Raw genomic sequence first — 24,132 nt, forward strand, 5'->3', positions numbered from 1 at the left:
ATATTGCTCGATCAAAGGACATACATTCTTTTAAAGCTCTTTGGGCATAATTTCAAATTGCCCTCCAGAATAGTTGGATCCACCAGCAATGCATTTTTGCCACATTTCCCCCAACATTTATTATTTTCCTTTTCTGTCCTATTGGCCAAACTGCTAGGTGTGAGGTGGCACTTCAGAGTTGTTTTGATTTGCATTTCTCTGATCAGGAGGGATTTAGAACATTTTTTCATGTGATTATTGATAGTTTTGATTTCTTCATCTGAAAACTGCCTAGTCATATCCCTTGACCTTATCGTATCCCCTTAATTGGGGAATGGCTTGATTTCTTGTAAATTTGACTTAGTTCTCTGTATATTTGAGAAATTAGACCTTTGTCAGAAAATTTTGTTATAAAATTTTTTCCCAGTTTGTTTCCCTTCTAATTTTAGATGCATTGGTTTTGTTAGTACAAAACCTTTTTAATTTAATATAATCAAAAGTATTCATTTTACATTTTGCATTGTTCTCTATCTCTTGCTTGGTATTAAATTCTTCTCTTTCCCATAGATCTGCCAGGTATACTATTCTATGTTCACCTAATTTATGATTTCCCTATTTATATTTAAGTTATTTACCCACTTTGAGTTAATCTTGGTATAGGGTGTAAGATGTTGATCTAAATTGATTTCTTCCATCCGGTTTCCAATTTTCCCAGCAGTTTTTGTCAAATACTGGATTCTTGTCCCAAAAGCTGGGATCTTTGGGTTTACTGAGCACTATCTTGCTATTGTCATTTACCGTAAGTCTATTCCATTGATCCACCCTTTTATCTCTTAGCCAGAACCGTATCATTTTGATGATCACTGCTTTATAGTATAATTTGAGATCTGGTAACACTAGACTTCCATCCTTCACAGTTTGTTTTTTTTCTTGATCTTTTGTGCTTCCAGATGAACTTTGTAATAATTTTTTCTAATTCCATAAAAAAGTTTTTTGGTAGTTTGATAAGTATGGCACTGAGTAAGTAAATTAATTTAAGTAGAATGGTCTTTTTTATTATACTAGCTCGTTCTACCCATGAGCAATGAATGTTTTTCCAGATTCAGCTCTTCTTGAAGACAGGACTATCTTTTCCCTCCTTTGTATTATGCTTGTTTATTGACTGGCTGATGTTCAAAGTCTCAGTCTGAGATATTTATATTTAGAGACCCATTCTATGACTTGTCTATCCAAATGCATTTATCATCTATTTAGCTTTCCTTGGGTAAATCAATAGAAGAAAAAAAAATTCTATATTCTTTGTTTTAGATCCAGGCTTGCCGAAGATGAATGTATTAATCAAATGTATCTATTTCCTAAATTGTTTCTCCTAGTCAATTTTCTAGGTCAATTGCTTTTTCAATCAGATATTTCATATTTTCTATTTTTTTCTTCTTTTGATTTTGTTTTATTGTTTCTTGATATCTTGTGAAGTTGTTAGCTTCAATTTGCCCAATTCTAATTTTTAAAGACTGAATTTCTTCAATGACCTTTTGATCCTCCTTTTCCATTTAGTCTATTCCACTTTTCATGGCACTCTTTTCTTGATTGGAATTTTTGGCTACTTTTTTCAAGTAGGTCAGTTTTGTTTCTTTGGAAAATTCTTTACTTCTCTTCATTAGATTTTTGGGCCTCTTTTTCCATTTGACCATTTTTGCTTTTTAAACTATTTTCTTCTTGCATTACTTTCATTTTTTCCCCATTTTTCTTCAACCTGTTTTATTTGATTTTTGAATTCCTTTTTGAGTTCTTCTAGTGCCTGAGACCAATTGCCATTTTTCTTTGAAGTTGCTTGGATCTCATTACCCATTACTGACTCTGTGCCTTGTTCTTTGTCACCATAGAAATTTTCTTGGGGTATGTGTTTCTTTTGCTGTTTGCTAATTTTCCTAGTTTTTTTTTTTTGTTGTTGTTGTTGTTGTTGTTGTTTGTTTTATTTTTGCCTGTGGATTGGGAATTCTGAAAACTACTGATTCTGTCTCCTCTGCTGATGGCTTTATTAAGATGAAAAATAATAAAGGCTGATATAATAATAGAAATTAGTATTTTAATTAAAGCCATGCTGATAGATAAAGTCATTAGACCACGCACTTGTAAGAATTCAAAACTGCTGGGGGCAGCTGGGTAGCTCAGTGGATTGAGAGCCAGGCCTAGAGACAGGAGGTCCTAGGTACAAATCCGGCCTCAGACACTTCCCAGCTGTGTGACCCTGGGTAAGTCACTTGACCCCCATTGCCTACCCTTACCACTCTTCCACCTATAAGTCAATACACAGAAGTTAAGGGTTTAAAATTAAAAAAAAAAAAAAAAAGAATTCAAAACTGCCGCCCAGTCATTATTGTTACCTCCCGTCTCTTCCTGAGCCTGCTAGCCAAGAGGAAGTTCAAAGTCACTACAGGAGTTTATATACCTTCTCTTAAATGATCCCACTTCCTGTCTACCGTGAGGAATCATGGGAAATGTAGTTTCAAAGTCTCCCACATGTCCATAGTAAATATATATATACTTTTAGATGGCATTTCCCAAATTTCACTTTTACAGCTTGTAGGATCAGCACTCTGAGCTATTTTGCCCTGGATCTAAGGCAGGGGTTCCCAAACTTTTTTGGCCTACTGCCCCCTTTCCAGAAAAATATTACTTAGCACTCCTGGAAATTACTTTTTTTTTTTAATTTTAATAACAATTAATAGGAAAGATAAAGGCACCTGTGGCCATCACCAACTCCCTGGATCACTGTGGCGCCCACTTTGGGAATCACTGCTCTAAGGGCTTCAGCAGAGTGCAGGCTTGAAAGGGCCAAACCCTCTGGAGCTTCACCGTGGGCTGGTGGCAGAGCCTGGGACTTCAAGGGGTGAGTCTGGGGTCTGGCGCTCAGTTGTTGTAGGCAGGGTCCTGGTGGGGATAGGCAACCAGCATGTCCCTGTGCGTAGTTTTGCTTCCGGTTTCCCCTTATCCTGTGAAAATCAACTCTCTCTGCCTAACTTTCTTTTCTTCTTTTTTTACTTTCTAAACGTTTTCCCATGTTTACACGATCCATTTTCTCTCCCTCCCGTCTTCCCTCCCCCTCCCAGAGCCAACAAGCAGTTCCACTGGGTGGTACAAATGTTGTCACTTGATACCTATTTCCAGTCTTCATTTTTGCCATAGGTTGTGTTCAGTGGGAGAGGCCCCCTGCTCTGTCTCTTTGTTGGTTTTTGACTCTTGTCATTTGGAGGTGCTTTTCGAGGATTGGTTTGGAAGGATTATCAGAGCTGTTTCAGCTTTCACGATTACTAAGCTGCCATCTTGGCTCTGGCCCTCCTCAAAATGTATCTCTTTTCAAGCAACTTTACTTAGAGGAAGAGAAAATCCAAAGGGACAGAAATCCACGACGCTTTTGGAAACCTTTCTCCCCTCGGCATTTTTGAGTTCTGATTTATAGGCTTACAGGCCGAAGAGAAGCAGAACAATCGAGGTCAGACAGGATAAAGTCTCAACACCGTTTTTTTGGATCATCAGACAAACTATTGCTTATTTAATTTTGGCACACCCCGAAGGGAGACTTTCCAAAGGCCATTCTGTCCCTCTTGAGCCTTCTTCCCACCTGGTCAAAAGTGAACCCAAGGGAAACTGGGCCATTTCCTTCATCCGCTTTCTTCTTCTCTCAGACAGCGAGACAAGTGCCTTGTTGGGCTGATCAAGCCTGCCCCTTTTTAGATCCTGGGCCTAGTGAAACCTATGGACCCCTTCTCTGAAGAATATCTTTAGAAATGGCAGATTCCGGAAGATTCTCCTGAAATGCAGTTCTCCGGATCTTGCCAGGCTCCGCTTTAGAAACCGAGTCAGCCTTCCGTAAGCGTGACATAGAACAACCTGGACGTTGTTTGGAATTGAGAGTTGGGGCTTGCGAAGGACATCCCAGGAAAGGGCAGTCTTCAGAGTAATTTGTCATCTGTAGCTTAAAGAGGGAACAGGGGAAGGTGTGTGTGGGAGGGACTCCGCCAGTTCAGCCCCAGTCTTGGGAAGGGCTTTGCTATGGATCTCGTCCAGGAAGCTCCGTAGGGTCTCAGGACATTGGCTCACGGCTCCAAAGAGGAGTGTGGGAAGAGTCTCTGTAGCTACTAGAAAACCCTCTTTAGTTTGCTACTTTCGAGGCTGATTGAGGAAATGCTGCCCTTTGGAATGATGGGGCTTTGGGCCCCTGGTCACCCCAGCCTTTGGAGAAGCTCCCACACGAGACTCACCTCCAGTGTTTGGAAGATTTCCCCAGAGTGAAACTCAAGGGAGCAACGAGCTAAAGAGAGTGTCGCCGGCCGGCAGCGGGCAGCTTCCAGGGGGACGGCCATGGAGCTGAGCTCAGATACTAAATGGGGAGGGTTTAGCTGCCAGGTGGAGGGAAGGGCCTGGCAGCTTGCAAGGGCACAGGGCGAGGCCCAGACAGGTGAGAGGGCAAGTGGGAGGACGTGGAGGGCTTAGCCTTCCGGTTGGACATGGCCCCCCTCCCCCTAATGACTTTGCCTCCCACTAGGCCAGAGCAATGGAGAACATCCACAACTCCCAGAAGCCCTCACGCAGGCTAGATTCCACTCAATCCACACTGCAGCTCTTCCGGTAGACAAGGCATTTTCCCAGGAGGTCGGGCCTTGCCTCGGGGGCTTTTCTTCAGAAATCCCAAAGCCTTGGGGCCCTCTCGGGCCCAGAACCGGGCTCTGAATGAAGCAGGCCCTGAGGAAATGTTTGTGGAATGACTGAATGGGGGAATGAATGAACCAGATGCTGGAGGAGCCGCCTTCTCCCCCACCTGTAGCAGCATCCCTCTGTTACCATAGCAACAGAATAACAAGCCGCGGGCTGCTCCTGGACCTGGACTGGGATGACTGATGGAGGCTTCTAATGGAGGATCTTTGCCAGGCTCGCGGTGTCTGCGGTGTCCGCTGCGGGGGCTCTGCTGGGGCCGAGGGGCTTGCGGGAGGCTCCCAGTCCCCAGAGCCTCCCTTTGCAAGCGAAAACAAGCTTGTTTGTGAGGGAGGCCGTGAGTCACCCAGGCAGAGTAAACAATGAGTGAGGGAGAACGTGGGGGCGGCCAGCTAGAGCCGGGAGAGCTACCAGCAGCCCCCTCCCCCACGCTGGGCTGCCATCTTGGCCCAGGATGATGCCACCCCCAGGGCACCTCGGCCCCGGGGAGCCCCTCCACACAGCCCCCCCCCAGTACAATGAAAGCCGGGAGGGAGCCTAGAACAGGGTGCCAGGACTGGGAGGGGGCTCAGAGCTGGGAAGGCCGTCGGAGCTGAGGGCCTTTGGAGACTAGGAGGAACCTGGAACCTGGAGCACTGGATGTGAGATGGGGCGAGCAGCCACTTGGAGATATTCCCCAGATGGTCAGATAATGAAGAAATCAGAATACACATACATGCATATCTATATCATTCCTGTGGGTTGCTTCCTGGAGGAGGCGGCCAGGAGAGGGCCCGTCACCTGAGGATCTCTTGAAGGGGGGCAAGAAAAGAGGGGAGGGAGGTGTGATTCGTTTTGCTTGGCCCTGGCCGGGGACAGAGCGCTGGGCAGGGACATTGCAGAGGCTGGTTCTGAGACTTCCTAGCTAGGAAGGCCTCAGGTCATGAAGGGGCCGTGTGGAAGCCCCTGAGCGTTTCTTAGATAAGCCTCAGTTTCCTCATCTGTACAGTGGGTATAATAACAGAAAGGACAATACGGAAACTGCTCCAATCGAGGAGAGGCAAGTCATTCTTCTTAACGGCAGGAGCTGGCGCTGGCTGCCCGGAGGAGTGGGCAGCCCATCTGGCCAGTCTCCGTGGAGAGCCCACAGATCCCAGGGATCCCCCAAGCCCTGGGCTGCACAAGGCGCCCCTTTCCAGCTTCTGGGAGTTGATGACATTCGTGAAGCATTGGACTATTCCAAAAAAGCAGCCGGCTCTATCAAAAAGAACTTGGGGTTCACATCCCAAACCCCGGCCATCTAGCACGAATCACTTTCCTCATCTGTAAAATGGGCCTAATGGGGTTTGCGCCTCACACCGGCCCCCCAGGCCGTGGGACTCCAGGGAAGGCTGCCCAGTGCTCTGCGTACTCTAAGGCTCCGATGGACCTTTCATGCCATCTGGATATGGGTGGGCAGACCCAAACCGATGTAGGCTGCCACTCGGGCAGCCCTGGGACGTCATGTGGACGGCCCTGGGATTCCCCCAGCTGCGGGTGCCTCGGCTGGAGCTCTGGGCCTGGAGTGAGGAGGATCTGAGTTCAAATGTGACCTCAGACACTTACTCGTGTGTCACTGGGGAAGTCACTTCACTTCTGCTTGCTTCTAGCCCGGGGGGGCCAGCTCTGGCCATTGTGCTCCGTTTTGTAGTCTTGTCTAGATTTAGGCCCGTGTCTCCCCAATGAATGGCCGGGAGCTCCCCGGGAGGAAGGGGCGGCTCGTCCTCGGCCGTGTAGTCCAGCATCCTGACATTTGTGGATTCTCCATTTCTCAGTATGCATCCCCTGACCGGTCAGCCTCCGTTTCCAAATCTGTCAGATGGTCATCAGCATCAGGATGAGGATGAACCCAAATCGTGCTCATACAGTGCTTTGCAAGCGTGGAGCGCCGGAGGAAGAGCGGTGGGACCGTCGTCATCCCTGCAGCCCCAGCGAGGCCTGGCCGGTGCTGGGCGGTGACTGTAGGATCTTGGGAGAGTTGCCAGATGACTTCTCCAGGGCCACCCCAGCAGGGTGGCCAGAGGTGGGACGTCCTGCCCTCCAGGCGGCCTCTCTGCCCACATCCTGCTGGGAAGTGGCCGGAGCTGCTTCCTCGGGGGCTCTTGGCAGGCCCTCGGCCACACCTGTGTGCCAGTCTCTGGGTTTCCTGCCTGGGATCTCGAGAACCCTCCCGCCGTGTGGCCACACCTCCTGGCAGGCTCCTCAGTTCCCCCCAATCGGCAGAGCCTGGGACTAGAGTCCAAGCTACCCTCTGGGGTGCCTGCTGCCCCGCTCCACCCCCTCCGCTCTCCTGAGCGGCAGAGGAAGCGCCCTGCCCCCGCGCTGGCCAGTGAAGGTGGCCCACTCGGAAGGGCTCTGAGCAGGGAAGTGGGCTTGCAGCTGCCAGCCGGGTACGCTTCGCCCCGCTTGGAGAGCTCTGGGGAGGGGGGGCTTCTTCTGCTCCTCGTCCCCTAACACATCGGCCTCCTCTGCTGCTCTCGGCTTTGGGGTCCCCAGCTATGATCGTGCCTCCCTGAGAGGCTGGCTTTGCCCAGGACCCTCCGTTTTTCTCTCTGGGTCCTTCGACTCTCAAATTGAGGCCCAACAACTTCCCCGCTGTCTGGGGAAGCCTCGATTGCAGGATCTCGTTCCCTTGACATCTCGCTCTCACCTCCCCGTGCAGGGGGCCGCCAGTTCCTGCAGACTCCTGGGAATGAGGAGCTGCCCTGAGCGATGGACCAGCCCGAGGCCGGTTCCTGTACTATCTCCGTCTGTCCGAGCTCTCCATCTCGAGCTCCGGCATCCCCTTCTCCGCTCGTCTTCAGTCTTTCCCCGACCTCCCAAACTCAGCCCGTTCGGCTTCCCCCCGTGTCCCCCTGGCATCCGGGGGGGCTTGTCAAGGCCGCCTCGAGGCCCTTCCCTCCGGAGCGCCCATCCCAGGATGGCTGGCTGGTGGGTCGCCTGCCTCTAGGCTCTCCCTCCCGAAGTCCGTCCCCAATAAGTGGGAAGGAAGCCGCCCCGGGCCCGCGGCACTTTGTAAAGCTCAGATGTGAGCAAGGCACCCCCCTCCTCACTAAACTCCAGGGACTCCCTAGTGCTTCCAGGACCAAATACAAACCGCTGCTTGGCATTCAAGGCCCTTCGTAGCCTAGCCCCACGGTCTCCTAGACGTGCTGTGGACCAAGAGGCCCTCCTGGCCTGGCTCTGGGCCTTTTCTCCGGCCGCCACCCATGGCTGGGAAGCTCCCCCTTCTCCCTTCTCTCAGGAAACCTTTCTTAACTCTTTTTTTTAAAGCAAAACTCCAAACCCAAACCCTTACTTTCCACCTTAGAATCCATACCAAGTTCCAAGGCAGAAGAGAAATAAAGGCTAGGTAACGGGGGTGAAGTGACTTGCCCAGAGTCACACAGCCAGGGAGCATGGGAGGTGATGTTTGAACCCAGGACCTCCTGTCTCTAGACCTGGCTCTCTAGCCATTGAACCGTCCGGCTGCCCCCTAAGCCTTCCTCGTCCGTGTCCTCCCCACTTCTCCTGTGCAGAGCGCGTCTGCTCCCTCGTTCTTGCCCCTCCGAGGTGGGGGGCGCCTTGAGGCCCTTCTGTGTCTCCTTGGCCGGGCGCCTGGCACAGAGGAGGCACCAAGGATGGCCGGGAGGTGTGCCACCTCTCCGAGGCTTCGCCCACTCACCTGGGTCCAACAATTCTGTCCTTGGGCTGCGTGAATAAGAACAAGGGACGGAGCCACTGGCTCAGTGGAGAGAGCTAGATTTAAGTCAGAAAGACCCGAGTTCAAATCTGCCCTCAGATACTTGGCCGCTGGGTGACCCGTGTGAGGCAAGTCTCTTCACCTCATTTGCCTCAGTTTCCTCATCTTTGCTTAAAAAACCCCAAACAGGGTCATCAAGAGTTGGATGTAACTTGAGACAACTGAACAAGTGAGGAGGGAGCCTCCCCCCCCCCCCAGCCTGCTCCTGACTCGTGTTCAAGCCTGAACTCCAAAATGGGGGCAACCCGAAATGGATTTGGGCCAACAACTCACACCACTGAATCCACGTGAAACTGGCTGTCACGGACACCCATGGAAAGTTGCAGCAGATGTTTGGGTGCGGGGGGAGAGGGCCCCCAGACTGCACACCCGCGTGCTCCTACTCCCTGCCGTTAAACGGACCTTGGGGGGGGGGTCTCGGTCAGCCTCGTGGAATAAAGGGCAACTTATGACATCCCCAAGAGCACATAAAAAAGAACGGGACAGCCACGGAATCGGGAGGACCCGGATTCAAATCTAGCCTCAGATACGTCCTAGCTGTGTGACCCTGGGCAAGTCACCTCAGAGCTGTTCCTAAGAAAGCAAGAGTTAAAAATCATGTGAAAAGAGAACGGGCACGGGCGAGGAACCGGCCAGGAAAGGTCCAGAAACCAGGGCAGGCCCGAGTTGGTCCCGTGGGGCATCCATCTGCAAGCCTGCTCTGCCCGTCTTGGGCACGAACTCCAGGACTCTGTTCATGTTCCCTCCCACCCAACACCCTCAGACCCTCTTTTCGATGGCACTCTGGGCGGGGAGGGGAAGAGCCTCTGGGGACAGGCGAGAGACGGCCGATGCTAGGATCCAACAAGGCTTTATTTCACACAGAATACACTCCGGCGGCATTAAGACCAAATTCAAAAGAAGCTACAGCCGAGACTGAGGACTGCCATGAACTCATGGAAAATGAAGCAACGACGGGACGGCAACTCATGGGAAACGAGGCAACCAGACAGCAAGCCATGGAGGAGGGAACCAAAGTGGAGATTCGGAGGAAGGGGCTTTTTCTAATGCCCGTACCTGCAAAACAAAACACAGGGGTGACTGCCACAGCCACTCGCGTCTCTGGGGGCCTGTGGCCAGGCCCTGCCCTTGCTGACTTCGTCCTTGTCACCCCGAGGCTGGGTGCCGCCCTCGGGTCCCCTCCATAAAGAGGAGCCACAAAGCCCCTATTGGGCACCTCCCAGCCACGCGTGGAGCCGCAGGGACGCCACCACAAGGAACGAGAACTGCCCCAGGAGGCCGAGTGCAGAGAAATGACACGTGACACGGGAGACGCCGCTGCGGAGGGGGCGGCCCGGGGTGCAGCTCAAGCTTCCACCCCGAGTCTAGTCACAGAGGCGAGGCTCAGTGCTGCGGGTGAGAAGGGGGCCGCGCTGGCCAGCACACAGAGCAGCGGGGCAAGAGAGTCTATGAAGTAAGGCGAGAAGGCCCAACAGAGAAATGGGTATTTTTGTCCTCGAGCCACCCGGGCTGGAGGCAGGGGCCTAGCTGGGTCGGATCTTGCTTCAGGAAGACCAACTGGGCCTTGGGGAGAGAATGGACAGCAGAGGGCAGAGGAGAGGCCCACACTAGGGTGGACGAGGCAGAGGAAAGAGTGGTGGACAGCTAGGAGGTCCCCCAAACCTGTCTGCCTGGAAGGATGGCCCCACGCTGAGTGTGGGATGCCCAGGAATGCCCCACTGACAGCTGGTGAGGGGAGAAAGCCCGGTCTGACAGACGAGGTCTCAGAACGAGGTGGAGGGAGGGCTGGGCCTAGAACCCCGGTCTCTACACTCTTAATTGTGCAGCGGACCCAACTCTGACTTGGGCGAATCTGGGGGAGAGGCCGATTGTACGAAATGTAGGGCCAGCCCATTTTCTGTCCTCCAGCCTCCAAACGGAGGCCAGAGGCTCCCTGAAGCATGGGCCAAGCTCCACAGTGGCTACGCTGAAGGAGGAGTGTGGCGAGACCTGCACTGGGGCACATGCACCAGGTGGCACGGCTGGGCAGCTCGGGTTCCAACACAAGCTTGTCTCTGTCCCAAGAAAGAACAAACATGCAGGGATCTCAGGAAATCAGCCTCTGGGTGCCTGCTAGGACCGTCCTTCCAGTGGCCAGCTTCTTGGACAGGAGCCAGGACAAGGGTCAAGCAACACTCAATTCCATGTTACGGAAGGTCGTGGCTTCAACAAACCAACCCTCACCTTCTGTCTTAGAATTAGTGCCATGTACCAGCTCCAGGGCAGAAGAGCAGGAAAGCTAGACAATGGGGGTGAAGTGACTTGCCCAGGGTCACGCAGCTAGAAGTGTCTGAGGCCAGATTGGAAGCCAGAACCTCCCATCTCTGGGCCTGACTGTAAATTCACCGAGCCACCTAGTTGCTCCTTGTTTTGGTGTATTTTTTACTAAGAATACCTAGAAATTGTCCAATCTCTTCTCACAGTGGTAGCAAACCTATGGCACGTGTGCCAGAGAGGCCACACTGAGCCTCTGTAGGCACGCACCCCTGCTGTCGCCACCAGAGTAGGTTCCTAGAAAACAGAGGGACTTGGGCCACTCCCCTCCCCCTCTCCACCTGCCTGAGGCCATTCCTCACTTCACCTGGCCCCCTGCCCAATGAGAGCACTTCTGCCCTCCCTTCCATCAGTTAGAGTCCTTGGAAGGCCCGGACCCTAGGTTTGTGGAAGAAATGAATTGTACAGAACATTTCATTTAACCGAAATGCAGGGAGGCTAGGTGGCTGGTCTAAGACCACACAGCTCCAAAACAGCAGAGTGGAAATTGTGCCCTGAAACCTTTGCCATTGGGGCCTAAGGATGAGCCAAGGGCCTCTGGAGAGTCTGTGGGCCAGGGGGCGTCTCCTCACTCTGCCTAGGCCCATCTCTTCCAGAATCTGGGAGGTGTTTGGATCCACAGGAATCTCCTCATGGTCTAGCAACAACTGGACCTCTGGGTTCTACTTGGAGGGGCTGAAAGTGGGTCTCATATTTCTTTTGTATCTGCAATGCCTCTACGAAAGCTATCTCGGGGTCAGGCACATGGGAGGGACTTGCTGAACAGAGTTAAATGATATGCCGCAGACCTCTAGGAAGAAAGGGCTAGAGAAATGCCAAGTCTCTTGATCCTTACTGAGGAAATGAGATGTCCCTGGTCCAAGCTGCGGATAGGAAGGGCAGAGTAGGTCCTAGAACTCAGGGCTCCTGACTCCAGGCGTGCTCCAGGGGCTTTACAGCGGGGATCTCTGATGCCCTCTATTAAATGAACCGCACCAGCTGCTGCCTCAGGGCAAGGCCTCTCTATGGGCACGTCCTCTACCCAAAGTCTACTGAGAAGACCCAACTGGCTTCGACAGCCCCTCTCCCTGCCTCTCACTGCCACCCCAGCCGGTCTGTCTGTACACCAAACGGCTGAGAGCACCTACTTTTGAAACTCCCACTCTCTGTTGTCCAGTGGGCACACCTGCCGGGTTTTGAGCCAGCGAGAGATGCAGTGGAAGTGGAAGGCGTGCTGAAAAAGAAGGTAAAGCATGTTAAGGGGGGGTCGTGGCCGCCATCTCCATCATGGCCTCACAAGCAAAGCCGGTAGAGGGATGGGGAAAGACAAGGGCAATTTGACAAACCTCTGTGTATGCAGAGAGGCCTGCTCAGAAACTTCATTACGAGAAACAGAAACTACCCAGAACCCCTGGGGAGATGCTAGGGGCTCCTGCCCATCTCTAGTGGAGGAAGTGAGAACGTGGCTTCCCCTGCTCCTCTGCTCTGCCAATGGCAAAGGCTGTTAGTGTGGAGGGACTGATGGTATTTAATGGGCCCCAAGATTCCTTTTCAATTCCCCCAGAGGAGGCAGCAGGAAGGGCAGATCCTGGTCAGAACAGCTGAGCACCACATTCCTCTAGGACAGTTTCTGAAGTGGGGTGAAGGGCCTGGGAGGCTTCTCCCTGTAGCTGGGGGAGCTGGCAGTCTGCTCTCTGGCAGGGAGAGGAGCGAGGAGCTGGGGTCAGTGACTGGGGGCTCCTCCCCACACACTAGTCATGGACGATGCTCTTGGAGCAGCAGCAAACACTGGCCACCTTCTATAGCTCCAGTCCTGAGGCTGGAGCCCCCTTGCTGAGCCCACCATGGCCTCAAACTGGAGGGAGGCAGCAATTCTTCCAGAGAGAGGAGGGCATAGGAAGCAGCAGCGGAATGACTCATGGGGGGTGGGGGTTCTCAGTATCACAGACTTCTGTAGAAGGGACAGCAAATAGAGACTAGGACCACAGTGCCTTGGGCTCGTGGCAGGACCATTCCACCCCAGGGAAAGCCTGGCAGAAGCTGGTTCTGGGAACAGTCAGTGGTAGCCACGGGCTTCAGGAGGACAAGTGAAGCCAACTCCTTGACCCTTATAACCCTAGCCCCTGTGGAGTTACTCTGGCCTGTCCCATCGCCCTGCCCCAGCTGGGAATGTCAGAGGTCGGCTGGCACAGACCTGGCAGCAGGGTAACTCAATAGCTCTCGGCTAGGCCTTGATATGCCCCCAAAGGCCAGGAGGGTGAGGAGTGGCACATGCAGGAGACAGACATTTATAGACATGGCTGGTGGGGGAATGGGTTTGGCTTGACTAAGCAGCCTTGTTATAAGGGTTTCTTGAGCCTCTCCAGGAGGGAAGAGAGATGTGAGAGGGAGAGGAAACCAAGGCTTGTTAATTGAAAAAGTAACAATTAACCCCCACTAAGATTAATGAAGCAGACGCTGCTGCAGAGGCTCGAAGGCTGTTTCCAGGGAAGAGCTCCCCCGAGATGCTCATTCCCAAAAGTATTGGAAAACATGTTGGTGACAAAGTCAGCCTCCTCGGGCCCGGCAGCTGCCTTATCTGGTCAGGGTCAGCCTTGAGATTCCTCTCCCTCTCCTCCACCAGACTGATACAAGGCATGAGGAGGGCAGCGTGGGCAAGGGAGCGGCTAGCAGAGGGCTGCTTACAGGCAGGGCTGTGTGATGGCCCTGGGCACGGGAGCCACAAAGAAAGCCAGGTGAACCACCTGAAAAACACGTGACTGCCCAAGCGCCCCTCGGGTAGAGCTCAGCGCACGGACGTTGCCTATTTAAGCACAAACCGGACAGAAAGATGTTTCTCTTACATTGCAGACTCCCCAGGCGACAGTACATTCTTCAGAGGTGGCCGAGGCCTGGTTGGCTTGACATTCTATACCTGTGGGAACAAGATCGCACAATCTCAGAGCAGGCACCCTCTTACTGACAACCGCTGCACGGAGGTGTGTGCAAACGGGGACAAAGCCAAGCAAAATGAGCTCGTGGATAAAGTCAGTCAAAATCACTGCAGAACTGACCCCCCCCCCCCTAAGGCTTGGACTGTCCCTCTTTCTTCCACACTGCAGCCAATCTTTCTCCTCTGGTCTCGACACTTCTCCCTTCCACCCTTGGCACCACCCCACTTCCATAATCCTCCAGATGCACTCACTCCTTGGGCAACAATTCTGCTCAAAAGCCTCCAAAGGGTCCCCGCTGCCTACTGCAGAGTCCAGCGTGCTGGCATCTCTTTCCCTCGACCCTGCCCTTCTAACGTTCAATGCTTTAGTCTGCCTCTCCTATGTGCAGCACAGACTGTCCCCCACCCAGAGGGGATCCCTTCTGCAAGCTGCTTGACCCTCACGCTCTCCTCGCTAGCTCAGAAGAACTGTCTAATCTTTCCCAGCAAGAAGTCATCTCTTTTTCTTCCAATTCCTTTCTTTGGCCTTTTCATGCCCTAATCTGTTCTCTAGCTATTTGTGTATATGTCTTCGGTCCCCTCAGATCACCAATTTCTTGAAGTCAGGGACTGGGGATTTTCCTCCTCCTCTGAACACCCAGAAGGGCCTTCGTTAATGTTTGTAAACGCAACTGTCTTATGTGTAAGCTCTGCGGTAACTCCTTGTCCTTTAAAAACAGAAAACTACGAAAAGTCAAACACTTGCTTTTTTAACCAAGCGCTAACAGGAAAGGGGGGGCCGAGAGCCCAGGGGGCAGGGCTGGTGCACCGACAAAGAGGCCTCCAGAAGGTCCTTAAGGGGGTCTCTCCAATGGAGGGCCCCCACCTAAGGCAGCATTTCCGTTTCTCTGTCCAGCATTTATTCCCAAGGGCTTGCCCAAAGGAAGGTCTAAAGCTCCTGCTTGGGGTTTTATTCTGTGTCTGCTTCTGAGGGCAGATGACTACCAGAGTTCTCAAGTACTGGTTCATTTCATGACAGGGAGACTCCGATAGCAGAAGGATAAAAATCGAGCCAAGGGAGAGAAGTCGTGAGTCGGACAAGAATTTCAGACAAAGACTGTAACTGGCTTTTCTCCAAAGGTGACGAGCATTCCAGTTGGGCTAGGATCTAGCAGTGTTCTGTCCACACAGAGGCTCCCAAAGTACTCATCGAAATGATGCCCCTTCTTGGTCAGAAACTCTCTGCGGGAAATCACAGAGGTGGCACCAGGATGTCACATGAGGAAAGTTCGGAATTTAAAAATATATTAGCTACTAAAAGGAACTAAGGGTAAACGTGTGGGGAAACAATGTATTTTGACATTCCAGGGGCAGACTCGAGGAGATGGCGTAAGGCTAGGTCAAGGCAGGTATCAATAGAGGAAAGGATACCAAGGAAGGCCTTGTCCCAAAGACCTGTGCAGGCTCTGAAAGAGGCCTCTTTATCAAAAAAGATGTCTTGGCCTGCAGAAGCTCCTAGGACTAGGCACTCAATGGCCTCAGCCAGCCCAGTCCCTTCCTGGTGAACAGGAAGTTACCCGGTGAGAAGCGAGCAGACCCTGCCTTCTCCTAGTTACTTCCCTTTCCTCAAATCACCTTAATGGGCCTTACTCTGAGTGTCTGCCAAGTTGTCCTCATGTGATTTCAGGGGCTCCCCATCTATCTCCCTCATACATTAACTGTCCCCCCACCTTTTCTGGTTCAAGCCTGATATTCCTTTAATGAGGAAAAAGCCGTTCTTTCACAACTCATGATTCTATTCAATTCAGCAATAATGGCCAAGTGCATACACCATGACAGGGAGGAAGCTAGTATTGGATAGAGCCCAGATCCATAGTCCCTGCCCTCAAGGTCTTTCCATTCCACTAGGGGCTACACCACAAGTGCACCGAAGTTGAATCCAGGTAGGGAAGAAAGGGGGCAAAATCTGGATCAGGCTAGGTGCCCTAGGAAAAGCTGAGAAGGGAAGGAGCACTCCGAGCTGGGGAGAAGGGCTCCAGAGCTCAGGCGGCCTCTCAACTATGGCTGGGAGGTGAGAGGACAACTTGGTGAACTCAAAGAAAAGACTGCAAATGTCTGGCTGCAAGACAACACTGGCAGAATGAATTCCAGGGAAGTCTGTTCGGTGGAGTCAGTCAACAAGTATTTAGCAAAGCCCTACAAGAATCAAGGTCCAGTGGGGTAGAATGAGAAGAGATTCTCTTTTTATTGTAATAAAGAAGAAGGAATGGCTATCAGGACACCAGAGGGCAGCTGAAGAAAGGCCATCAAGGAAGTGGCTATAGAAAGGAGACAACAAAATGTTACTGCTGGTAGGCCTGATTCAATTGAAATTGGAAGGGAAGGGGGCAGCTGGGTTGCTCAGTGGATTCAGAACCAGGCCTAGAGACTGGAGGTCCTGGGTTCAAAAATGGCTTAAGACATTTCCTGGCTGCATGTCTCTAGGCAAGTCACTTGACCTCCATTGCCTAGCCCTTACCACTCTTCTGCCTTGGAACTAATACACAATATTGATTCTAAGGCAGAAGGTAAGGGTTTAAAGAAAAAAAAAAAAAGAAATTGGAAGGGGAAATGTAAGCCCTGGGAAATGTACACCAAGTCAGGCGTGAAGGCCAGAGGTCACTTTACCTGAGAGGAATCTATCTCAAAAGTTGAAGTTGCAGATTTCCAAAGTATCTACTGATTTCGGGAAGAGGCCAACAGTTAGGATAGAAAAAGGCCCACCTTGCCACTTCTGTGAGGCCTCTCCTCTGGGAGCATGGGAACATGCTCATGGGAACAGATGAACATAACACCAAGACTGCTGGGCATTCTCAAGGAACGGCACTGATTTCGGAGTCAGCATACCATTCTTACAACCTTCAGTCCCAAACTGTCTGCAGTCACAGTGGCCTGCTCCTAAGAGGCCTCATCTGTTTGTAGTGAGCATGTGAACTCATTCAGAGGGAGCCATTAATCAAGGGAGTACAGAGGTGTTCCTCTAAGGCAGTGGATCCCAAACTTTTTTGGCCTACCACCCCCTTTCCAGAAAAAATATTACTTAGCGCCCCCTGGAAATTATGAAACTATTTATTGAACTCAGAATAGAAAGTAATACGAAAAAAGTGTGGCCATCACTGCCTACCTGGATCACTGCAGCACCCACCAGGGGACGGTAGCACCCATTTTGGGAATCACTGCTCTAAGGAGAAGGGTTTAGCCAAACCAGAACCCACTTATTTTTTAAAAAAGAGGGACATCATGACAGCTAAAATGCTTAAAAAAACTCCCCCCCAACCTCACCTCTAATGAAGAGGAAATTAAGGTAATCATTAAAAACTATTTTGCCCAATTATATGGCAATAAATTTAGCAATCTAGGTGATATGGATGAATATTTAAAAAAATACAAATTGCCTAGATTTATAGCAGAAGAAATAGAATACCTAAACAATCCCATATCAGAAAAAGAAATTGAACAAGCCATCAAAGAACTCCCTAAGAAAAAATCTCCAGGGCCTGATGGATTGACAAGTAAATTCTATTAGACATTCAAAGAGCAACTAATCCCAATACTATACAAATTATTTGATATGATAAGCAAAGAAGGAGTCCTACCAAATTCCTTTTTTGACACAAATATGGTACTGATCCCAAAGCCAGGTAGATCAAAAACAGAGAAAGAAAACTACAGACCAATCTCCTTAATGAACATAGATGCAAAAATCTTAAATAGAATACTGGCAAAGAGACTCCAGCAAGTGATGAAGAGGATCATCCACCACAATCAGGTGGGATTTATACCAGGAATGCAAGGATGGTTCAACACTAGGAAAACCATCCACATAATTGACCATATCAACAAGCAAACCACCAAAAAAACCATGATTATCTCAATAGATGCTGAAAAGACCTTTGACAAAATACAGCACCCATTCCTACTGAAAACACTGGAAAGTATAGGAATAGAAGGACCTTTCCTAAAAATAATAAACAGTATATACCTAAAACCATCAACAAGCATCCTATGCAATGGGGATAAATTAGAAGCCTTTCCAATAAGATCAGGAGTGAAACAAGGATGCCCACATTATCACCACTATTATTTAATATTATACTAGAAACACTAGCAGTAGCAATTAGAGAAGAAAAAGAAATTGAAGGTATCAAAATAGGCAACGAGGAGACTAAGCTATCACTCTTTGCAGACGATATGATGGTCTACTTAAAAAATCAACTAAAAAGCTAGTAGAAATAATCAACAACTTTAGCCAAGTTGCAGGATACAAAATAAATGCACATAAATCATCAGCATTTCTATATATTTCCAACACATCAGAGTGGCAAGAGGTAGAAAGAGAAACACCATTTAAAATCACCCTAGACAATATAAAATACTTAGGAATCTATCTACCAAAACAAACACAGGAATTATACAAAAACAACTACAAAACACTTTCCAAACAAATAAAACTGGATCTCAACAATTGGAAAGCCATTAATTGTTCATGGGTAGGATGAGCTAACATAATAAAAATGACCATTCTACCCAAATTAATTTACCCATTTAGTGCCATACCTATCAAATTACCAAAAAACTTTTTTACTGAATTAGGAAAAACTATAACAAAGTTTATTTGGAAGAACAAAAGATTAAGAATATCAAAGGAAATAATGAAAAAAAAAAAAAACCATGAAGGAAGGTGGCCTAGCAGTACCAGATATTAAGCTATACTACAAAGCAGCAGTCATTAAAACAATATGGTACTGGCTAAGAGACAGAAGGGAGGATCAGTGGAATAGACTTGGGGTTAATGATATCAGCAAGACAGTGTATGATAAACCCAAAGAGCTCAACTTTTGGGACAAAAATCCACTATTTGACAAAAACTGCTGGGAAATTTGGAAAACAATATGGGAGAGATTAGGTCTAGATCAACATCTCACACCCTACACCAAGATAAATTCAGAATGGGTGAATGACTTGAATATAAAGAAGGAAACTATAAACAAGTTAAGTGAACACAGAATAGTTTACTTGTCAGATCTCTGGGAAAGGAAAGATTTTAAAACAAGGAAGAGTTTGAAAAAATTACAAAATGTAAAATAATTAATTTTGGTTATATTAAATTTAAAAGTTTTTGTACAAACAAAAACAATGCAACCAAAATCAGAAGGGAAACAACAAACTGGGAAAAAATCTTTATAACAAAAAGTTCTGACAGAGGTCTAATTACTCAAATATACAAGGAACTAAATCAATTGTATAAAAAATCAAGCCATTCCCCAATTGATAAATGGGCAAGAGACATGAATAGGCAATTTTCAGAATGAAGAAATCAAAACTATCAATAAACACATGAGAAAGTGTTCTAAATCTTTAATGATTAGAGAAATGCAAATCAAAACAACTTTATCACCTAACCTAGCAGATTGGCTAAAATGAAAGAAGGGGAGAGTAATGAATGCTGGAGGGGATGTGGCAAAACTGGGACATTAATGCATTGCTGGTAGAGTTGTGAACTGATCCAACCATTCTGGATGGCAATTTGGAATTATGCCCAAAGAGCGATAAAAGAATGCCTGCCCTTTGATCCAGCCATACCATTGCTGGGTTTGTACCCCAAAGAGATCACAGATAAACAGACTTGTACAAAAATATTTATAGCTGCGCTCTTTGTAGTGGGAAAAAACTGGAAAGTGAGGGTATGTCCTTCAATTGAGGAATGGCTGAACAAAATGTGGTATATGTTGGTGATGGAATACTATTGTGCTCAAAGGAATAATAAACTGGAGGAATTCCATGTGAACTGGAAAGACCTCCAGGAAGTGATGCAGAGCGAAAGGAGCAGAGCCAGAAGAACATTGTATGCAGAGACTGATATATTATGGTAAAATCGAATATAATGGACATCTGTACTAGTAGCAATGCAATGACCAGGACAATTCTGAGGGATTTATGGAAAAGACGCTACCCACATTCAGAGGAAGAACTACAGGACTGGAAACACAGAAGAAAAACAACTTGGGTTGTTTGTTGGGTTGCTTGAACACTTGGGTTGATGAGGACATGATTGGGGATGTAGACCCCAAAGGACCACACCAATGCGACTATCAATAATATGTAAATAAGTTAAGTCTTGATTGATAATACATGTTAAAACCAGTGGAAATGGGAGTTAGCTATTGGGGGGGGGGGGTTGAGGGAGTGAAGGGGAAAAGTAAAAACATGAATCATGTAACCATGGAAAATTTTTCTAAAAATAAAAATTAATATGATATTAAAAAAAAAAAAAGTACCATTGCGCTGGCTGTGAAAAAAAAAAACCAACACTCCCCCCCAAACTCTTACTTTCTGCCTTAGAATTGATTCTAAGTAATGGTTCCCAGACAAAAGAACTAAAAGAACTAGGCAGCTGGGGTTAAGTGACTTGCTCAGGATCACATAGCTAAGAAGTATCTGAGGCCAGACTGGAATCCAGGACCTCTTGACTCTAGGCCTGGCTCTCTTTCCACTGAGCACCTATTATTGCTTTATGTAAACTCTTTATAACCCATTATTATATAATTTCCATACAATGCCAAAGCTAACAATTAAAATATCTTAAAGGGATATATTCATTCAACAAGTTTGAAGAGAAAAACCTAAGAGGAAACCAAGCAAACATGGATTTGAGACTCCCTGTGACACAGTAAGGAATACTGCTAGGATGGGCATCTAATGGGAACTAACACCAATTTCCAAAATGCATAGTTTTGGGGGGTCAAAACAGGAACTGTGTGCAAAACCTGAAATTACAGTCTTTACATAAACCCAAACCCAAGTCCAATCCTCTTACTTCTGGGCAAGGGCTGACAAAACTCTGAAGGCCCAGATCCTGGCATGGCTGTAATCAAAGAACACACCCAGGCACACTGAAGGCTCTCCATGTGTTCTTCTGTGATTGGCATTTTTCAAATGTACATATTAATAGAGATGTCTGTATTGGGAATTTCTTGGAAGCTGCTGATATAGTATGAAAGAGAAACACTGCCCACTTCCTTGCTCCCCTTCAAATAGTCACAGACAAATAAAAAGCCCTGCAGACCCGACCATGGACTGACACAGTATCAAATATTAAGTCAGGATTGCTTCCCAATAGCAACTAATGAGTTTTGTTTTTTAATTTAGAAAATGTAGCTATGATGACAGATCATTCCCCTTGGCTATTTTAATCATGAAAATCTATAACAGTTCCCTGAAGCCACTTCAAAAGTAAAGAACTAAATTTGGGTGTCTTTAGGTTTCTAATTGGCGATTTCCAAATAAACCCTCTCTGTGCACACTCACTCTTCACAATTGGCCTTTTAGTGTTCCTGGTTTATTTTCTGGTCCCTATTACTAACAGGGTTGAGCAGCCACTGTGCGTTTCCCATGTGGAATATAGAGATTTCAATAAAGTTCCTTTGGAGCTATTTGATTGGGAATCTGCAGTTTCCAGAGATTTCTCCTCACACTGGTGCAACCTATGCCCAATAAACCTGGCCCTGAAGGGGCATTTGGCTCCAGGTGATTTTTCCTTTCCCTATTTCTTTTTGTTTTTCTGTGCCTGCCTGGGGGGGGGGGGGCAGAGATCATAAAGAGAGCCCAACATGGTCTCTCTTCCTACTATTCACTGGGAAGTATGGCTTGGATGCGGGGGATTTAATGGCAGCACTCTCTTTTCATCTCTCTGTAAAGAAGAGGGGTTCAATTCCGGCAGCCACAAGACCCCCTCCCCCATGACTTACAAAGGTCCATAATGTGGTTCCTGCAGATGGCACAGTTGTCAACCACAATATCCCAGGCCCAAAGGGCCACGGCATTCCACTGCAAAGAGAAAAAGGGGAGAACAGTGCAGGCTTGCAGCAGAATTCTCACAGGGAAAGCAGCCCCACCCAACCTAGGGGGTGGCCAGACTCTAAAAGCCAGAGAACATGGCAATATCAGGTCTCTGTTAATTGTCCCAGGGCCTGGGGGAGTAGGGGTAATGCCTGGGTCCTGGGGGCTCCCAGGACGCTCTTTGGTGGTGCACAGGGGTGCCCAAGGCCAGATCCACAGCCTGCTAATCCCAGGCTAATCTGGGTTTGGTAACTGACGAGGTCATCATTTCTTAATCTTCTCAGGCCCAAGGAGCTCCCCGCACGGGGGCCACAAGTGGGGTGCAGCCGCTACCTCCTATAAGTGGGGGCCCCCAGTACGGCTTCGGCTTAGAGAGGGTCATTATAGCTGCAGCGGCTAGCCAGGGGAGGGCACTTCTCAGGTGGGGGAATCCCCTTTACGGACGCCTTCATTAAATTTATAAAGGGCCCCCGGGGCCCCACAAGTCTTTAAGACTAGTAATTAGGGGGCGGTATAGGCGAGGCCCTGGGTCCCGCCCCTCCTCCACAGCCCCTAAGGCCAGAGAGACTGCCGCCCCCTTCTCCGCATTTCAACTTGGAGGGCTAGGCTCGAGGTGAGGAATAGAGGAAGTCCACGGGCTCCAGACGTGACTGAAAGAAACGGCCTGGGAGGAGCCGCGGGACAAAGCCCAAGCAGGAGCGGAGGGGGCCCGAGTGGCGGCCCCGACCCCAGGGAGGGAGCCCGGGAGCGGGCGGGGCGGCTCCCGCGGCGTCACGAGACCCCAGGCGGGGCCGGGCGAGCCCCTCCCCCACCCCGCCCTCGCCCCTCCCTGCGGCGCCGCCACCGCCTCCCCCAATGACAGCTCAGGCAACCCGGCGGGGGAGCAGAAGCCACGGCCCGCCGGTCTCTCAACAACAGCCGCGTCCATTGGCCCGTACCGCTTCCTCGCCGGGAAGTTTCGCCGCTGCCTATTGGGCCGCGACTACGTCCATCCCAGCTGAAATCCCGCCCACTTCCGTCCTCCGGTGGAGAACCGGGTACCCCAGCAACGCCGGGGAGCTAAGGCCCCCTGGCCCAACCGACCCCCGCTCAGCCCTGCGAGCGGACCCACGCCCCGCCGGCCCCTCTGAAGGAGGCGCCGGGCAGGCCCGACCTTTTTCACTTCAAAGCGCTTCTTGCCGGCGCCGCTGTTGGTGCCACTGGGGGTATCCACATCCATCGCCGCCGCCATTTTGGAAAGCGAGTGCCCGTCGCGCGTTCACTGCGCCTGCGCAGCGGCGGCGCACACCTCCCCCCCATCCCCGCCTCCGACCCCCTCCTTTTCCAGCCCCACCTCTCCCGGCTCCTGGCGACTCTGGGGCGGGGCTTCTGGCCCCGCCCCTTAAAGGCGCTGGTCCGGCTCCCACTCCCACTGGTCTCCGCAGACTGTCACTGGGATTGATCAACTCCAAGAGGGGGCGGGGCGGGGCCGGGCGGGGCCGAGCGAACTCAGCTGAAACTGAAAAGATTCTCCCTTAGCCCGAGAGGGTCCCAGGGTCCCAACCCAGCACACCCCCAAGCTTGGTCCGAGGACTCTTGCAGACACATACCCACGCACGTGCACACGTCAAGCACTTCCAGCTACGCAGTGCAACCCCACCCCACTTTGGCTATCTCTGGATCCCCAGGGAGCGGCCCCCAGTTCTCCACCAGACCTTCATTCCTCTTCTCGGGGCCCGAACCTCCAGTGTCTCCGGACACTCCTCATTCTCTCCGCCCCTCGACATCCCCCCTGATCCTACGCGGACTTCCACCGCCCCCAGAATTCCCCACAAGACCCTCCTGCTCCATCTCTGGGTCCCTAAAGCTTCACAGTGCTTACCATCCTCCAAGATCCTATCTTCTTTCGGGGTCCCTGATGAGAGTTCTTACTACCACCCACAGAACTCTCCTGACTCCTCTCCAGTGACTCCCCCCCTTACCTCCACACTCTCACATCTCCGAGATCATTCCTCCACCCTGGTCCAACTATCCAGTCCCTTCTCTGACCCCCTACCCTCCCTCCAGCATTCTTCTTTGATACTCCAAGATCATACCTCCTTTCGGGGAGCACTCTACATTTCCCAGAGCTCTCCCCACCCTCAAGTGTCTTCTCAGGGTCCTTGAAACTCCTCGCAGTTTCCTGGGTCCCCCAACCGTCACAAAGCCCTCATATCTCTTGGGGGGTCCCACATCTCAACGGTTTCCCTTTTCCATCTTCCACAGGAGCAGAGGCACTGTCGCCCCCTTCCCCACCCCACTAAGTTCCAGATACAAAAACCCATTGCTTGACAACTGGCCCTTCCTCTTCCTCTTGAGGTTTCCTAGGCTCTTTGGCTTAGAACTTGAGGCCATGGGCCCTGCGAGCTTGCCTGCTTCTGCTCCCCTCCCTTCCATACCTTCCTAGAGGTCTTCTAGCAAGGCTGTCCCGGAAGGGGCCCTTTGGAGAGCGGGCATCATGGTGCCCCATTAGCGGTTCCAAGGTCCTCACAGCCCAGAATCTGTTTCTTTGAAACTTGAGACCCCATCTGACCCGCTGCCATGTCCCTGCCTTTCCAGAAGGAAAGGCAGCTAGCAAGAT

General features: G+C 50.0%; 1 protein-coding gene across 1 annotated transcript; it reads right to left on the reverse strand.

Annotated features, from left to right (window-relative positions):
- Positions 1 to 9,286: 9,286 nt before the first annotated feature.
- On the reverse strand, positions 9,287 to 22,785 carry RBX1 (ring-box 1). The gene is made up of 5 exons (XM_044679975.1): positions 22,687 to 22,785; positions 21,443 to 21,521; positions 13,588 to 13,658; positions 11,893 to 11,978; positions 9,287 to 9,508 (listed from the first exon to the last, which is right to left on the reverse strand). The coding sequence occupies exons 1-5, from the start codon at positions 22,762 to 22,764 to the stop codon at positions 9,496 to 9,498; spliced, it is 327 nt and encodes a 108-aa protein (XP_044535910.1). The 5' UTR covers positions 22,765 to 22,785; the 3' UTR covers positions 9,287 to 9,495.
- Between the last annotated feature and the right edge of the window lie 1,347 nt (positions 22,786 to 24,132).

This window comes from Gracilinanus agilis, chromosome 5 (assembly GCF_016433145.1).
Source record: "Gracilinanus agilis isolate LMUSP501 chromosome 5, AgileGrace, whole genome shotgun sequence".
NCBI lineage: Eukaryota > Metazoa > Chordata > Mammalia > Didelphimorphia > Didelphidae > Gracilinanus > Gracilinanus agilis.

Excerpts from the sequence above, each read along its gene's own strand:
- RBX1 (XM_044679975.1), bottom strand. The coding sequence starts at position 22,764 with ATGGCGGCGGCGATGGATGTGGATACCCCCAGTGGCACCAACAGCGGC. Across the intron at positions 13,659-21,442 it reads GAACCACATTATGGACCTTT|GTATAGAATGTCAAGCCAAC; the intron begins GTAAGTCATGGG and ends TTGTTCCCACAG. Across the intron at positions 11,979-13,587 it reads TCGCCTGGGGAGTCTGCAAT|CACGCCTTCCACTTCCACTG; the intron begins GTAAGAGAAACA and ends CTTCTTTTTCAG.